This window comes from Gigantopelta aegis, chromosome 5 (genome assembly GCF_016097555.1).
Source record: "Gigantopelta aegis isolate Gae_Host chromosome 5, Gae_host_genome, whole genome shotgun sequence".
In the NCBI taxonomy this organism is placed as follows: domain Eukaryota; kingdom Metazoa; phylum Mollusca; class Gastropoda; order Neomphalida; family Peltospiridae; genus Gigantopelta; species Gigantopelta aegis.
This window is the reverse complement of record NC_054703.1, coordinates 27,889,063-27,908,362: the sequence shown is the minus strand read 5'-3', so window position 1 is coordinate 27,908,362 and position 19,300 is coordinate 27,889,063. Positions and strand designations below refer to the sequence as shown.

The window sequence follows — 19,300 nt, the reverse complement described above, 5'->3', positions numbered from 1 at the left end:
AGCTGATGTGAAATAGTATCGAACTCCGGCCTCGGTTGTGTCGTGGTTAAGCCATCGGACATAAGGATGGCAGGTACAGAAAGAAAGAAAGAAATGTTTTATTTAACGACGCACTCAACACATTTTATTTACGGTTATATGGCGTCTGACATATGGTTAAGCACCACACAGATTTTGAGAGGAAACCCGCTGTCGCCACTACATGGGCTAGTCTTTCCGATTAGCAGCAAGGGATCTTTTATGTGCGTCTCCCACAGGCAGGATAACACAAACCATGGCCTTTGTTGAACCAGTTATGGATTACTGGTCGGTGCAAGTGGTTTACACCTACGCATTGAGTCTTGCGGAGCACTCCCTCAGGGTTTGGAGTCGGTATCTGGATTAAAACTCCCATGCCTCGACTGGCATCCGAACCCAGTACCTACCAGCCTGTAGACCGATGGCCTAACCACGACGCCACAGATTGATTACGATTGCGATAACATGGCATTTTCAAACACATTGTTTATGATTGCAATTGCGACTAAAGGAAGACATGTAATCGATCACAATTCATTATGATTACAGACTACGATTACCCCATCTCTGATCCACATGGTGCCTTATGCTGTTCATTAATTTAAATTTAAATCACTATATGGTGCACAATTCAACCAAATTATTTATCTTACCTTTACCGAATTCAATATGCATCCTTTCCCAACCATTCTTAGGCCTATTGTTTTAATGAATCATGTTCCAGTTCTTCACTTCACTAACCACTAACATCTAAAGTTTGGCTTAACCACACCACTTGAGCACATTGACTAATTAATCATCGGCTATTGGATGTCAAACATTTGGTAAATGTAATTCTGAATCGTAGTCATCAGAGGAAACCTTTAACCAGTTGTGGTGCACTGGTTGGAACGAGAAATAACCCAATCAGTTGAATGGATCCACCGAGGGGGCGAGACGTAGCCCAGTGGTACAGCGCTCGTTCGATGCGCGGTCGATGTGGGATCGATCCCCGTCGGTGGGCCCATTGGACTATTTCTCGTTCAAGCCAGTGCACCACAACTGGTATATCAAAGGCCGTGGTATGTACTACCCTGTCTGTAAGATGGTACATATAAACGATCCCTTGCTGCTAATCGAAAAGAGTAGCCCATGAAGTGGCGACAGCGGGTTTCCTCTCTCTATATATGTAAGGTCGTTGACCATATGTCTGACGCCATATAACCGTAAATAAAATGTGTTGAGTGCGTCGTTAAATAAAGGTGTTTCGATCCTGCGCTACAACAGCTTGCTCTGAATATGCACGTAAAGACCTATGACCTATGACCTGACCTGACCTGCGTCGCAAGTAACTCAGGCGAGCACTGAACGGACTGAGCTAAATCCTGTTCCGACACTTAGCTTAGCTTAGTAACTTGTTTAACGTGTCCATATACCACTAGGGTTTCGAACACGCCTATCCCGAGTCCGGCCTCCGATAGGATCGGGGGTCTGACTCGGGACAGGGATATTTCCGACACTAACATCTAACCACAAACCGACGGACCCAGACTGGCAGTCCACATAGCTGAGGTGTGTCCAGGACAGCGTGCTTGAACCTTGGGTATGAGCACACAATAAAGTATAAATGAAATGGAAAAAAGAAAGAAATACATCACAAAACAAGCCCCTCACCCCTAATATATTAGGCCTAGCTGTTCCGCAGTCTATAGCCTAAAAGTCTTTCTTTTCTTTCTTTTTTTGCAAAAAGATATTTGGTTACTAATCGTAGCATAAAGTAGATAATAAATTAGTGATAATTAAAGGGACATTCCTGAGTTTGCTGCAATTTTTAAGATGTTATCGACTAACAGATACTTTTTAACGATTGTAATTACATATCAAGTATATTTTTCTGCATACAGTATTAGCGGCTGTATATTAAATGTGTTTCTGTTCGTTCTAATATTTGTACTAGGTTAAATTTCATTTCACTTTCTAATTATTATTTGTTTTGTACGTACGAAATTATTTGAAGACAAAATCCAGTTTGGGCTTCATACAAATATTAAGACGACCAGAAACACATTGAATTTACAGACACTGATATTCTAAACTAGAAAATATATTTTATATGTAAGTTTAATCGTAGAAATATTTTACTAGTCGGAAATTTTTTACAATGCAGCAAACTCATGAATGTCTCTTTAAAGGGACAGATCCTAGTTTTAAACACTGAGGCATATTTTCACCTAGACTCTAGTTTCAACCCGTAAAAATGGACACTAAGTTTGGTTAATTTATAAACCTGTAACAAATTTAAACACAACAGATTGAAACAAGAATCTGTGACTTTGAAATGCCCTTAAGTTTGCTGCATTTAAAAATATTTCCGACTAATAAAATATTTCTACGATTAAACTTACATATTAAATATATTTTCTTGTTTAGAATATCAGTGTCTGTATATATTCAATGTGTTTCTGGTCGTCTTAATATTTGTAAGACGCCCAAACTGGATTTTGTCTTCAAATAACTTCGTACGTACGAAAAAAACATATTTTAGAAAATAAAATGCAATTTAACCCAGTACAAATATTAGAACGATCAGAAACAGGTTTAATATACAGCCAATAATATTTTATGCAGAAAAATACAGTTGATTACAATCGTTAAAAAGTCTCTGTTAGTCCATAAATCTTAAAAATTGCAGCAAACTCAGGAATGTCCCTTTAAAAATAGACTAAAACGCGACTCTATAACCGTTAGTTCTCACACGCACGTGCGTTTTTAAAATATGAAAAATGCATTTCGTGGTATTAGAAACACCAGAATTACAGAAACACTACGGTTGTACGGAAATGGATAATCTAAACAATAAAATATAAGTAATTTTTGATTTCAGTGATCATAAAAGTTTCTAATAGTGAAAAATATGCCTTAATGTTTAAAAACTAGGGTATGTCCCTTTAATTTATTATATCTTTAACGTTCGTTTCGTATCATGAATAAGTTTTACTTTCGTAACATCTCAGTTCATTTCCGGTTTACTGAAAACCAGATTTTGTTTGGAAACGGCAGTTGTGAAAACAACCCTAAATATTATGTTCCGTTGATAATAATTGTGTTTTGATAAAAGGTAAATGTAAGTTGTTGATCAGTTATCAGTATGAGACTTTTTCGATGTAAATATTTGTAACAGTACCCCAATACAAACGGTTTATTTTTTTTAGTCACAAGCCGCAATCAAACTCAAAGTGGATCGACCGAGCGTTTCCAGGATAATAGTAGGCAAACAACTACTGCAGTCTATGGGTTGTCCGGAGGGACGTAGTAAGTATGGTTCTTACTAGAAGAAGGAAATTGTTTTATTTAATGACGCATTCAATACATTTTATTTACGGTTATATGGCGTCAGTGTTATGGTTAAGGTCTAATAAGGACCACACAGATATTGAGAGAGGAAACCTGCTGTCGCCACTTAATGGGCTACTCTTTTTTAACAGCAAGTGATCTTTTATATGCACCATCCCAAAGACAGGATAGTACATACCACAGCCTTTGTTACACTAGTTGTGGATCACTGGCTGGAGCGAGAAATAGCCCAATGGGTCCACCGATGGGGATCAATCCTAGACTGACCGTGCATCAAGCGAATGCTTTACCACTAGGGTGCGTTGGTCCCCTGGTTCTCACTACGTCTGGATCTTGTTACATATCATATATCATGTGTGTGTATATATATAGAGGTTATTACCAGTGTTTTTCGGTATCATCAATATCATATATTAGGAATAAAAATTTATTATGCGAGCCTCTGGCGAGCATAATACATTATTTTTATTCCTAATATATGATACTGACGATCCTGAAATACACGAGGGTAATAATCTCTTTATCATATAAGCTCAAGCTTAATACAACATGTTTTTGTAAACTGTACACGCAACTTTAATTCCAGTTCGCCATTACTAGATATTCAAATGACGTAAGAATATGTGGCGCAGTGTATTTTTGAATGGAAATGACGTACATCTCGAATGACGTCATTTTGGATGTCCTTGTACATGAATATAAAGTTTTTTGTTTTCTGAATGCTGGACAGCTTTCAGTGTCAAATTGTCATTGAAATGTTTTTATTTGATGACTATGAATGCATACATCAATCACGGAGTGTCATCCAAGTATGTTTGCTTAAATGTCAATAAACCTAGTGCCGAGACCTCGACTAATTTACATCTAATTTGCAAAGTTATCAAATTCTTAAAGTATGTGATCTGAAAAATATCACATACTTTGATTGCACTGAAAATGTAAGATATTATATGATATATATATATATATATATATATATATATATATATATATATATATATATATATAGCCTGTATTAAAAACGTGAGGCATCATGTGCTTCAACCGTTTCTCAACCGAAATGGTGCAACAAATGGACACACAAACCAAAAATGTACCATTGATGTCCCAAACTGCGTTCACCTAACTACAAAAACACGAATACAATATTTACAGAAAAACTATTCTACATTTTTCAGCTACGATATATGTGAAACAAAATAGATTGCAATCAATTAACGTAAAAAATTAACAATGTGGACGTAAAACAAATCCATTGAAGTAAATAAAAGTGAAACACCCTCCGTCAAACAGGAAAGGGTGACATTTTTAACTGCGTTCAGGCGCATGCATTTGTAAAAAGTATGGTACCGCACATGCAGTTCGTCATTTTCCATTTTTAAGGCCACTACATGAAAAAATATGTTTCTTAACTATATATAGATGCATAGTTTTTTTTAAATAAACATAAATGTAATTAATGTTCTTGTTTTAATAAATGAATGGCAAAATACATAACAGAAACATTTTTATTAATTAATAATATATTTTTTGAGCATTTCATCAAGGCAATTTTAGAATTAATTATTGAAAAAAGCTTTTTTAATCTCAGTGCAGCATACTAAGCGCTGATTAAGGCAAGATGGTGCTAGACTGTTGAGGCATGGTGCTGCACCACGCTAAAAGAAGCTAGGGAAAACACTAAAACTATGTTTCCATGGAAACGTCTGTATTTTATTTTACATTTTGTATTGATAGAAACCATATAAGAGATGTTTACTTCACCCAAGAAAAAAAAAGTTTTGTATTTGTACTTTTGGAAACATGTACATATTAATGAGTGTGATGGATGTGACATTATTTGGACATAAGAAATGTTTGAGCAAGTTCAACATATAAACTTTGCTCTCCTATATCTTCTATTATATATCAGTTTGACAAATCCGCTAGCCCGACGCCTGTTACTAATGGTTTTTAAGTTCGGGCTAGTGAAAAACGCAAAAACACTATTTATCGCTCGATCGTGTTTTGTTTTTTTTCTTTTTCTCTTGGCTGAAATTTTATTTAATAAATTTGATTATGACTTTTGTCATCGAATAATATCAACAACGCAATCAGTATATACTAATAATCCACTTGAACTAGGTCTGCAAACTGCAGTAACATATCCCAATAATTATTTTGTTAGGTCACTATGTTGTTTTTCAATGCCATGCAGAGAAAATAAAAAGACGGTTGATATAATTTAATAATCAATTACTAATCAATAAAGGTACCGTGATGGACGTAACATTATGTCAAGATTCAAAGTTACCCCATAAAATGATAGAAATCTTGATACAAAACATAATGATGACATCTGATTAAACTTTATAATGTACAACAATTCATAACTTTATATTATACTAGTAGAATACCTTCGACAGTATGAAAGCAGTCTGGCTGAAATTTATTATTCAGACTTAATTTTCTGAAAAAATCATTATATAAAGTAAAATTAAAATGAAGAGAAATCACATTTTTCTTTTAGTCAATCCATGTACATTGAAATGAAAAATTCTAAGCTTACAAAATCACCCACTTTTGCAATGAATAATGTGACTGAAAACAATACGTACGGTATATGTTAAATCAATCAAAATCATGGCACATTCATCACAAAAATTATTTTCAAATTTCAATTCATCAATTTCACGTGTATTCTTCAAAATTAATTTCACAATATTTTAAAACGAACAAAGAAATAGGAAATACATGAGGTTTTGTTTTTAACTTTATAACTTTTAGATAAAACTGAAGTTTTATTATCAAAAACATGTTGGACATGACATTTCAAATTTGTTATACTAATCAATTAACTAATCATAATTAATGACTAAAAATGCTATATGCGCAAGTCACAAGGGTATGAAGGTTTATATGTTATGGTAAAGATTTTCCCATGTTTAATCAATCAAAATATTGGCAAATCTATATTCTTAACTTTATAACTTTTAGATAAAACTAACTTTTATTATCAAAAATGTGATGGATGTGACATTTCAAATTAGTTATAAAAATCACTTAACTAATTACATAATTCACGAGTGAAAAAAATGTTATGCTCAAGTTACAAGGGTATGAAGATTTATATATGTCTGTGGTAAAGATTTCCCATATCTTTAGTTAATCAGTCTTGGCAAATTTATACATGTATTCTAAATGTCACGTCTGTCACAGTAATTATTTTCAGATTTCATCAATTTCACATGAAATTCTTCAAAATTAAATTCACAGTCTCTTAAAACAGATAAAGAAGTAGGAAAATACATGAGGTTTTGTTTTTAACTTTATAACTTTTAGAGAAAAATAAACTTTCATTATTAAAAATGTGACGGATATGACATTTCAAATTAGTTATAAAAATCAATTAACTAATTCCATAATTCTTGACCAAAAATTTCGTGCACAAGTTACAAGAGTATGAAGGTTTCTATGTCTATAGTAAAAAAAATTCTTCACTGGATTTTTAATAAAGATATTGAAAAAAACCTAAATGTCACGTCCGTCACAATTTTGTTTATGTTTAGACAAAAAATATCCTTACAAAGTCTACCTGGCGTAGAGTACATGTTTAAATTTTACATATTCAAGACCCTTAAGATTTTTACTTTCCCTGTAAATGTAATTCTTTTTATTTTCGTAGTTGCAGACCAAATACCATGAAATGCCCCATTAACATAATTTATACACTCAAAATTACAAATCTTATTAAGTTTTACATCAACCAGGTACATTCCAGTTACAACAGCATCCAAAAAAAACCTTATAATATTAATTTACTTCTCTTTTTCTTGTTCTTTCAGCTCATAATAAATTCACTGGATAATGGCAGAAACAGGCAACAACACATTGACAGAAAACCCAATAGTTCTGATTAAAACTGAAGACATTGAGAGACTGGAAAACCCTACTGTTCTGATCAAAACAGAAGGCATTGAGAGACTGGAAAAACCGACTGTTCTGATTAAAACGGAACACACCGACGGCTCGGAAGACAAAGCGTCACAGACCCCGATTCTTGACAAACTGTTCCACTGTTGTGAGTGTGGACTCGACGTGAGCACAAAGAGAGAGCTGATGACACATTTCCGGCAGCACCCAGGGCTGCGTACGTGCCGGTGTAACGTGTGTCAGAAGGAATACAACACATGCGCCAAGCTTCATCTTCACATCAACTCTCACCTGGGAAGGAAGGACTACACGTGTGATATCTGTGGGAAAAACTTTGCGAGAAAATCAGGTGATTAAATAGAGGATAATAAACGAGTTACCAGTTATTATCAAATTTATGTCCCGAGTGAAATAATTTTCACTTGTCATGAGCTTTAGCGAGTGACAAAGTGAAAATTATTTCACGAGGGACATAAATTTGATAATAACTGGTACCGAGTTTGTTATTCTATTTATTAGCCCAGCTATTTTTTTTTTTTTTAAAGCCATGTATATAGAAACTACTTTACTGTTCTGTGTATTGCTTTAACTTTGTATTTTATTCACAGTTTACAGATAATTTTCAAAACCCAAAGTTCTATATATTCTGTAAACAAAATCTATAATGAATTGCATTAAACTATCATTTTATTACATATTTAACACTGAAACCAGAAAGATGAAAACGCTTTAAACTACGTGACGTCAATGTGTGCGCTTTGTCAAATCGTGATGACGTCATATTTAGTACCGACAAGGTGATTGGTTTGTTGGCGTCAAATCGTCCAGTAATAGTGCACGTTAAACTAAGGCATGATAATTTCTCAGTGAGAAATTATGATTTTTATTTTCCCCGTTATAAGTGCCTGCTGGGGTAATAAACAGAGACTAATACACAAGTGTCCGTTAGATACCATTTATCTCACAACGAGTTGTTTTAAAATGTATCTAACGAGCGAAAGCGAGTTTGATACATTTTTAAACAATGAGTTGTGAGATAAATGGTATCTAACGGACACAAATGTATTATTCTAGTGTTTACATATCCTGAAAAACATGTTTTTAAGCAAATTTTAACATCTTTTTCGACTAAAAGTTATTTACAAGCGTTGCACTTGTAGCTGACTTACATGTACGCGTCACAGACACATGAATGTCAGGTTAACTATATGTCACAGTTTAATTGATTTCCATTGTGTAGTTTTTGATTGGATTGTAGTTTTTGATTGGTGACCTGGTCATCACCTAGGAGCAGCCAGTCGTATGTTTTGAAATTGTGTGTTAACATATCAGGGCTAAAAATTCGCGCAAGCATAAAACATCCAAATCTGTTTGCATTTGCGTGAAATATTTCCACAAATTTATTAAATTGAAGAATCAGTGAGTAAAACGTTACTGAATTAACAAAATAACAATAAAAAATTGTCTGGTTATCAAGTTTCAATTTAAACTGGCTTCAAAAGCATAGCATACATTCGAATAGTGGTTTATCGAGACTAGTCTGGCCTGGAGCCAAGTGGTGGTTGGCCAATTTCTATGAACCAAATTGCCAACGAAGAGAACCGAAAGGAACATGTTTGTTCAATTCATACATAATAACAATAGACAGTAATTAAGTGTTCCCCAATTTCTACGTTAGTTCGCTGATATTATGTTCGGACAGTTCCTAACCTTGAATTACCTGCTCTTTTAATCAATACATCTTTTTGTCGGTTGTGGAAATGTGCTTCAGTAATATCCATACAAACATTGAACCAATGCACAAAATACATCGGCAAAAGTATCCCATGCGCTGTTTACAAATGAGCAATCTTCGAAAAGTAATGGTCTGTGTTCAGCCAGGGTGGAAAGACTTCCGCCAGACTAGTTTGTGCGGTCCACGGTAAACCAAGTGGCCACATTGGAAACCAATCAGTTTGCGAACGTTTGCTGGTTGAACTTGGGGCTGGTAAGACACCTAAAAAAAAAACACTGACTGTAAAGAAAAAATGGAACCAACAACTAAAAAAACTTAGTTTTTTTTGTTTGTTTTTGTGCTTTAAAACAGGATAAACTGTTACTGACAAATTGGTTATTCTTACCAGTAAATAGTAAGGTCTTTTTTGTTCAATCCATATACAGTTAGTAGCATATGACACAGAATTTTATATACATATGATAACATTGATATACTAGCACTGTTGATAAAGTTCTGTGAAAATGTTTAGAATCGGAGGATTCCCGTGGTCTGCTTCCATGGGAATTTTTAGCCCTGCATATGTGTGTTAACAACCATGTGTAAACAAAAATAGCCCATGGTGTTCTCACCAACGGGTGTGTAAGAAATGAGTTTATTTATACAAGAGGAGATGAAATGAATGTTTATTTATTGACAACTCACAGGGCTTAGGCAGGGTTCACCAGTTAGCCAGTTTAGGCTTCTGAGAATTTGTGTAAACCATTTATGGCTTATGTAACAACAAATTCAGGTAACCCATTTCGTTTTTTACGTCACCCGTCATGACCATGTAAATGATGTCATAAATTCAATGCGCGAATAGGGGCGAGACGTAGCCCAGTGGTAAAGCACTCCCTTGATGCACAGTCAGTTTGGGATCGATCCCCGTCAGTGGGCCCATTGGGCTATTTCTTGCTCCAGCCAGTGCACCATGACTGGTACATCAAAGGCCGTGGTATGTGCTATCCTGTCTATGGGATGGTGCATATAAAAGATCCCTTGCTGCTAATCAAAAAGAGTATAAAATCTATGAAGTGGCAACAGCAGGTTTCTTCCCTCAATATCTGTTCGACGCCATATATCCATAAATAAAATGTGTTGAGTGCGTCGTAAATAAAACATTTCCTTCCTTCCTTCAATGCGCGAACGAAAAATGGGTTATGTAAACTATACTTGCGCGAGCGATACACGAATGAAACTATCGGTCTCACAATTTGCAGAGGCCTGCAGTTGCTAATATTTATGAAAAGTGGCTGCAACATTTAGTGTTTGGCTAATAACATTTTTAATTAATGACATCATTACTGTATGATTTTCTTAACCTGACCGATTTTCTTTCTGGGGGAGGCCCCCCCCATACCCACTATTGACTGTGGTTAAAATATGCACACACATTGTAAATATTCAATTTCATAGCGCCATACCAAAAATGTCTTTCTGGCAAAAACACTACCTGTGAAACTAATTATTTTCTCTTTTTTTTAGGTTTGAGACGCCATTTTGCCAAAGCTCATGCTTCTAACAAACCACACACTTTCGTAGTCGGAGGAACCTCGAATCCAGCCGAACTTGAGAAACATCTTATAGTAAGTGCCACAGATCCTGAAGTGGAAATATACGAACAGTATGAAATTTCTCTGGATTCAATTATACAGTGACTTAAAAAAAAAAGAAGAGAAATGTTCTTCTAAACCTATTGGTGATACCACCATGCGTATTTATGATATCACACAGCAATAACACACAAGTGTGATCAATTTAAAGATTGGCTGCTCACCTAGGTGATGACCCGATTGCCACAGCTATATGATTAAGTGAAATAAGCACAACTGAAATTGGATCTACACCCATTGGTGAGAATACCATGCATATTTATGATTTGACACAGCAATAACGCACATGTGTGATCAATTTAAGGATATACATATATGATTGACTGCTCCTAAGTGATGACCCGGTTGCCACAGCCATACAATCCAGTGAAATAAGCACAATCGAAATTGGATCTACTCCCATTGGTGAGAACACCATGCATATTTATGATATCACACAGGAATAACACACATGTGTGATCAATTTAAGGAGATAAATATACATGTATGACTGACTGCTCCTAGGTGATGACTCAGTTGCCACAGCCATACAATCCTGTGAAATAAGCACAGTCGAAATTGGATCTACACCCATTGGTGAGAATACCATGCATATTTATGATATCACACGGCAATAACACACAAGTGTGTTCAATTTAAAGATATATGATTGGTTGCTCCTAGGTGATGACCCAGTTCCCACAGCCACACAATCCAGTGAAATAAGCACAGTCGAAATTGGATCTACACACATTGGTGAGAACACCATGCTTATTTATGATATCACACAACAGTAACACACAAGTGTGATCAATTTAAAGATATATGATTGGCTGCTTCTAGGTGATGACCCGGTTCCCACAGCCATACCATCCAGTGAAATGGGCACAATCGAAATTGATTGCTCTATGATGTGTAAATTATTCTGAAACGGATTGCTTTGAGATTAGTTTAGTTGGAAAATATGTTTAAATTTACTTTAAACCTGGATTTTCAGAATATGTTAAAAATAGAACACTACATCTGTTGTTCAAGAAAAGATGATTAAATTTATTTTAAACCTGGTATTTGAGGATGTGTTACAAATAGAATACTATAGTGGTGTTTGTTATCTTACAATTTGTTTTAAAATGTATCACTTTGCTTTTGCTTGTTTAATATGCTTTGAAACAACTAGAAAAAAACATAGCACATGAATCTTAATGACCACTTAAATATAGTATTCTTTCTACATCATTAAACCTGCTTGACGGTGTTAACATTTATTCAGTGGACAACTACTGCAATATTTTAGATTTTTTTTAAAGGGACGGACCCTAGTTTCAGCCCGTGAAAATTAACACTAAGTTGAGTTCATCTACAAACCTGTAACACATTTGAATAAAGTTATAATTGAGTGAAACATGAGTCTGTGACTTATAAATGGTGAAATACCTTCTAAAAATAGACTAAAACTCGACTCCATAACTGTTACTTCTCAGACACGTGTGTTTTTAAAAATATGATCTCTCGAAATGCATTTTGTGATATTAAAGACACCAGGATGACCAAAAAACACTTTGAATGTGCGGAAATGGAGAATCTAAACAATAAAATCTAAGTAAAGTATGATTTCAGTTATCAAAAACGGCTATAATAGTAAAAAATATGTCTCAGTGTTTAAAAACTAGGGTATGTCCCTTTAAAACTATATGATGGTGTTAACATTTATTCAATGGATAACTACTGCAGGGGCGGGATCGATCCCTGTTGGTGGGCCCATTGGGCTATTTCTCGCACCAGCCAGTGCACCACGACTGGTATATCAAAGGCCATGGTATGTGTTATCCTGTCTGTGGGATGGTGCATATAAAATATCCCTTTACTGCTAATCGAAAAGAGTAGCCCATGAAGTGACGACAGCGGGTTTCCTCTCAATATCTGTGTGATCCGTAACCATATGTCTGACCCCATATAACCGTAAATAAAATGTGTTGAGTGCGTCATTAAATAAAACATTTATTTCTTTCTTTCTTTCTAACTGCTGCAATATTTTGGATTTGTTTAATGACAACAGCTATGATGACAGGTCTAACTCTGGCACTCTCCAAATTCGCGAATTTCAAAAACAATCGGCGAATTATATTTTGGATTTGGCGAAATAATTTTATGTAATAATTGATATAATGGATGATGCCATTATGTTTTCAGGGGAAGTTTCAAGATGTTACCAAATGGCATAAGGAATGTAATAATTCAAATGTTGGAACTACATGTAACTGTATGTTCATATTATTGGTAATATTATAGCCAGAGCAAGTGACAACATTGGCATTGCTGTGCAATTCAACTTGTTAAGAGAAAGGGCGTTTCCATGAAATATTCCAGCGAGTGAACAAAGGGCAAAACGTCACATAGACCAACTCCCTGAAAACTGCACTTCCATGGTTCTTTGTTAAAACAGATATCGGTAATAAGAACACTTCAATAAGAACAGTGTGGATGTCCAGTTTATTAACTTGGAATAAAGTCAGACTAGTATGAAGAAGCCAGCAATGGGTACGCAGTGTTTCTGCCAAAAAGAAATGTTTGGGTATGGCGCTATGGAATTGAATGCAACCACAGTCAACAGGGGGTATGGGGGGCCTCCCCCAGAAAGAAAATGGGATAGGTTTAGGATTAGGGTTAAGAAAATCATACAGTAATGATATTGAGTCATTAATTTTGTCAAAAGGTTAATTTAAAACAATAAAATCTACAAAAAAAATAAAATAGGTATGGCGCCATTTTATACTCGGTCAGAAACCCTGAGTAGGGGGTTGGGAGAGTTATTCGAATGAACGAATGAACAAATAGTTTTTTAGGTTCCGCCTCTGTATGGTAATTCAAAACAAGAAGTAATGATCAACATCAATATAAAAATTTAACAGTTAAATAAAAACACAGTGTAAAGAACTGTGCAAAAATACAAATATCGCAGTTAGAAAATATTAAAATTTAGAGTGAAAGTCAGTATCACGTAGAAACTGTAAAATAAGTTATGGATGGAATCGAAATGATTCCATCACAGTTCTTTGATCAAATATATCTTTTGCCAGTTTCTTTAAAATGATTGCACACCACCAAAATATCACACTGAGATGGAGAATCTTTTTTTCAAGATAAATGAATGGGTCAAGTAAGTATGACCAATGCAAGCACGACACAAGACTATTTCATCCTTCCTGCACTGCCTGTAGGACATTCATTCACTTTTTGGTGGGGGGGGGGGGGGGGGGGGGGGGGAGCATGTGCAACACATATACACAGGTCACTTCACCATCAGTGATGTTAGGGTCAATGTTAGCCTCACCCCACCACCCACTCCCACCCCACCTTCTGACACCTGTATTTCTATCTTGCCAGTATTCAAAATGTGGGGCGGGATTTAGCTCAGTCGGTTGACTGCTCGCTTGAGGGTCTTGTGTCGCAGGATCGAACCACCTTGGTGGATCCATTCAGCTGACTGGGTTTTTTCTCGTTCGAAACCAGTGCACCACAAGTGAAAAAAGGCCGTGGTATGTGTTTTCATGTCTGGGGAAGTGCATAGAAAACATGCAGCGGGTTTCCTCTAATGACTACGAGTCAGAATTACCAAATGTTTGACATTCAATAGCCGATGTGCTCCAGTGGTGTCGTTAAACAAAACAAACTTTATTTATTTATCTTTAAATGTGAACATTTGAGCAGATTTTATTACAATTGATTGTTAAGCAATTATTATGAATTAAATGAAAGGTCTGTAGTGGCCTTTGAAGCTACTATTTTATCTCTCTCTTTATTTGTTCGTGCATTATTTCTTTCTTTCCTTCTTTCCTCAGTTAAAAGGTGAAATATTTATATACTATTAATGTTACATGTGCAATGTATTTAAAAAAATAAACGTATGTTCTATCAGTGCACTTTATTTAAATCTAAAATTCAATTCAGTTCATGATTCCTGTCTCCATCACGGCCGTACCCTGATCAAAATCCGGAGGGGGGGGGGGGGGGGGGGTGTCATTACTTTTTATAAACAAATGAAACACTATACAAATTAAGCCCTGAAATGTTTATGCTATTTTCTGGAGTAAAAAAAAAAAAAGGTGAGATTCTCAGGGGGTAACTGACCCCCCCCCCCCCCCCCCCCCCCCCCGGAGGGTACGGCCCTGCCCATGAAGTAGTTAAAAGAAAACCCAGGACAGTGGGTTAATGAATAGTGCGCAGGCGCGGATTCAGGAGGGTAGAGGAAATACTTTTTCCGCTGACGTAAAAAAGGGATTGGGGGGGGGGGGGGGCTAATAATAAAAGCCTGTTCAAACACCTCTTGCCATGTCGGGGGGGGGGGGGTGGGAAGTAGCCCAGCAGTAAAGCGCACGGTCGGTCTGGGATCGATCCCCGTCAGTGGGCCCATTGGGCTATTTCTCGCTCCAGCCATTGCATCACGACTGGTACATCAAAGGCCGTGGTATGTGTTATCCTGTGTGGGATGGTGCATATAAAAGATTCCCTGCTGCTAATCAAAACGAGTAGCCCATGAAGTGGCGACAGCGGGTTTCCTCCCTCAATATCTGTGTGGTCCTTAACCATATGTCCCGACGCCATATAACCGTAAATAAAATGTGTTGAGTGCGTCGTTAAATAAACCATTTCCTTCCTTCCTCTTACCATGTCGAGCGTCCCCTTTCACAAACCCCAGAAACCGCGCCTGGAGGAAAATCAGTGTAGTGACCGTACACCTTCTCGCAAGAACTCGCTCTGGGTGTTCCCAGTACGTATATAAGTTGAAAGTTTGTTTTGGATCATAACAACACCACTAGAGCACACTGTTAATCAGGATTTGGATGGCAAACATTTGGTAATTGTGACATTTAGTCTTTGAGAGGAAACCCGCTATATTTGTTCAATTGGTAGCGAGAGATCTTTTATATGCTTCATCCCACAGACAGGATAGCATGTGATACCAGGTGCTTTTGTATACCAATCGGGGTGCACTGGCTGGACTGAGAAATAGTCCAGTAGACCCACCCACAGAGTCGATCCTAGATCAACCGCTCGTCACAGTCTGGGACAGGATGCGAACCCAGTACCTGCCAGCCTTACAGACTGATGGCATAACCACCATGATATCCAAACCTGTACCAATGGTTATAGAAGTTTTATTTATTTAAGATTTTTAAATTATTTATTTATTTATTTAAAAAAAAAAAAAAAATCACCTGCCCAGGTAGATATGATCACACACAATTACTGCTGATTAAATCGCAGATCCTAGTTTCAACCCGTAAAATAATTTGATTCATCTACAAACTTGTACAGGGCCGTAGCTAGGATTTTTTTGTTGTTATTACGGGGGGTGGGTGGGTTGTAGCAACTGAGTAGTTAATAGTCTAAAACACCTTAAACGGTTAAAAAGAACATTTTCTTTAGGTGTCCCCCGCATGCGCCCCCCCCCCCCCCTAGCTACGGCCCTTCTGTAACATTTGAATAAAGTTATGTGCAATAGATCAAAACACATGTACGTGTCGTTAAAATTGGGGAAATCCCGTTAAACTAGACTAGAACTCGTCTACATAACCGTTTTAAAAATGCATTTTGTGGTAGTAAAAACACCAGTATGATCAGAAACGCTTTCGATCAATGGAATGGATACTCTAAACAATGTAATTTAATGTTTGATTTCAATATATCTAAAACGGTCCTAATATTGACAAATATGTCGTAATGTTTATACTTTAAAGGGACAGGGGCGGACGTAGCCCAGTGGTACGGATCGATCCCAGTCGGTGGGCCCATTGGGCTATTTCTCGCTCCAGTCAGTGCACCACAATTGGTATATCAAAGGCCGTGTTATGTACTACCCTGTCTGTGGGATGGTGCGTATAAAAGATCCCTTGCTGCTAATCGGAAAGAGTAGCCCATGAAGTGGCGACAACAGGTTTCCTCTCTCAATATCTGTGTGGTCCTTAACCATATGTCCGACGCTATATAACCGTAAATAAAATGTGTTGAGTGCGTCGTTAAATAAAACGTTGAAATAAATTTATAAAATTTACAAATTGATTTTATTTATCTATTTATTATTATTATTATTATTATTATTATTATTATTATTTTACCGGCCATCGGTAGCCCAAAGGAATTAATTGGTGGCCCGAGTATGAAAAAGTACTAGCATCTGGGACGGGCGTATTCTAGAACAGTACTCCAGGGCCCGTATTTTCGAAGCAATCTTAGCCTACGAAATCGTAAAATCATCGTAAGCTATGACGTCACTATGGCATGTGCTGTAGTGACGTCACACCCTACGGTGGTTTTACGATTCCGTAGGGCTAAGATGGCTTCGAAAATATGGGCCCAGAGCCGTGACATTATTCATAGGAAGTTGTAATTAGGCGTACAAGAGTTTGTGTTGTTTAACGACACCACTGGAGCACATTGATTTATTAATCATCGGCTATTGGATGTCAAACATTTGGTAATTCTGTCTCATAGTCCTGAGAGGAGATCCTCTACATTTTTCCTAATGCAGAAAGGGTTCTTTTATATGCACTTTCCCACAGACAGGAAAACACATACCACTACCTTTTTCCAGTTGTGGTGCACTGGTTGTAACAAGAAAAAACCCAATCAGCTGAATGGATCCACAGAGGTGGTTCGATCCTGCGACGCAAGCACCTCAATCGACAGCTAAATCCCACCCTAGGCGTACAAAGGAAAATGGTGTGTTTACTGTAACACGAGATGATATACCTGTATAATTAAAATATATCGGGTTTCTGATTTGATACAAGCAGCGTAAAGAGCACAAACAAGCAATATAATTAATTAGCAATAGGTGACAAGTTGAAAGGTTCATAACCTGTTTTACTGATTGCCTGTTAGGGTCGTGTCAAAAGAAAGAAAAATAATAGTTGGTTAAGAAAGGCAAGAATGTGATTTAACGAAGGAAATGTTTTATTTAACGACGCACTCGACACATTTAATTACGGTTATGTGGCGTCGGATATATCGTTTAAAGGACCACACAGATATTGAGAGAGGAAGGAAGAAAGGAAATATTGAGAGAGGAAGGAAGGAAGGGAAATTTTTATTTAACGACGCTCTCAACACATTTTATTTACGGTTATATGGCGTCGGACATAATATGGTTAAGGACCACACATATTGAGAGAGGAAAAACCCGCTGTCGCCACTTCATGGACTACGCTTTTCGATTAACAGCAAGGAATCTTTTATATGTATCATCACATAGACAGGATAGCACATACCACGGCCTTTGATATACGTGGTGTACTAGCTGGAACGAGAAATAGCCCAATGGGCCCACCGATGGGGATCGATCCCAATACCGACCGTGCATCAAGCGGGAGCTTTACCGCTGATTTAACGACGCACAACATATTTTAGTTACGGTTAGATGCATAAGACATATGGTTAAGGACCACACAGATAATGAAAGAGAAACCCGCTGCCGACACGCAATGGGCTACTCCATTCGATTAGTCAGATCAGGTCAGGTCGTAGGTTTTAACGTGCATATTCAGGACAAGCTGTTGCAGCACACGCCTGTCATGGGCGCAGGTGTCGACCTCACCCGGCTCCTTCATCCAGGGCCCCGTTCCACGAAGCGATGTTAGCGCTAAGATCGTCTTGAGTGTATAAGGTAGCTATGCACTTAAGGTGATCTTAGGACTAAGGTCGTTTCGTGGAACGGGGCCCTGGACAGGAACATTCAATTAGTAGCAAGGGATCTTTTATATATGCAGCACCTCACAGGCAGGATAGTACATACCACGGCTTTTGATATAGCAGTTGTGGTACACTGGCTTGGATGAGAAATAGCCCAGTGGGTCCACCGACGGGGATCGATCCTAAACCGACCACGCATCAGGTGAACTCTTTACAACTTGGCTACGTCCCACATCCAGAATATATTCAGCACATTTTAAACTTGGTGGCTTTTAGGTGTCAGGCACAAAATTCGGAAATGTTAAAGCTTGTTTTGTTTCACGACATTTCTGGAGTACATTGATTGTTGAATATCAAACATTTTGTAATTCTGGCACGTAGTCTTCAAAAGAAACCCACGCTACATTTTTTTTTTTTTTTTAAATTATTAGCAGTTCTGTGTAAGGGATCTGTTATATACACTTCCCCACAGACAGGGTAGTAGATGCTACGACTTTATAAATATATTTCAGAATAACCAAATGTCTGGCATGATTAATAAATTAATGTGCTTTAGTGGTGTCGTTAAACAAAACTAAATTTTTGTTGGGATGTTAAAGTTTGTTTTGTTTAAGTTAAAACAACACCACTAGAACACATTGAATTCTTAATCATTTGCTACTGGATGTAATTTTTTTTTAATTTTGACATATAGTCTTAGAGAGGAAACCCGCTACATTTTTTCCATTAATAGCAAAGGGTTCTTTTATATGCATCATCCACAGACAAGATAATACTATACTCTTCAAAAAAAAGAGAAAAAAAGTAGGAGAACTCTAATAAGAATTTACAGTTGCCAAAATTGTAGGTATATTAGCTGCGGGGAATGTTGTTATGATAATAGTGAATTAATTGGGCAAACATTACAACCGGTAGTTCAGTATTACAGTAGGTTTTATGACCACCAAAGATCTTGAAGGACAATTGGGGTCAGAAGTGAAATTTGAAAGTTGACGTTTTT

The 19,300-nt window shown here is 36.8% G+C and overlaps 1 protein-coding gene across 3 annotated transcripts; it reads left to right on the top strand.

Moving 5' to 3' along the window:
* The first annotated feature begins 3,009 nt into the window (after positions 1-3,009).
* LOC121373240 (zinc finger protein 155-like) lies at positions 3,010-11,676 on the top strand. Of its 3 annotated transcripts, none has more exons than XM_041499747.1 (4): positions 3,010-3,115; positions 3,210-3,309; positions 7,176-7,612; positions 10,505-11,676. In XM_041499747.1, the coding sequence occupies exons 3-4, from the start codon at positions 7,198-7,200 to the stop codon at positions 10,675-10,677; spliced, it is 588 nt and encodes a 195-aa protein (XP_041355681.1). In that variant the 5' UTR covers positions 3,010-3,115; positions 3,210-3,309; positions 7,176-7,197; the 3' UTR covers positions 10,678-11,676. The 3 variants fall into 3 exon arrangements, with proteins under 3 accessions (XP_041355681.1, XP_041355679.1, XP_041355680.1); XM_041499745.1 differs by having other exon boundaries at positions 3,010-3,121; XM_041499746.1 differs by having other exon boundaries at positions 3,033-3,309.
* Positions 11,677-19,300: the final 7,624 nt, after the last annotated feature.

What these genes read in the sequence shown, in the direction of transcription:
- LOC121373240 (XM_041499747.1), top strand. Translation starts at nt 7,198, where the DNA reads ATGGCAGAAACAGGCAACAACACATTGACAGAAAACCCAATAGTTCTG. An exon ending in AAACTTTGCGAGAAAATCAG is followed by an intron (nt 7,613 to 10,504) that starts GTGATTAAATAG and finishes TCTTTTTTTTAG; the next exon opens with GTTTGAGACGCCATTTTGCC.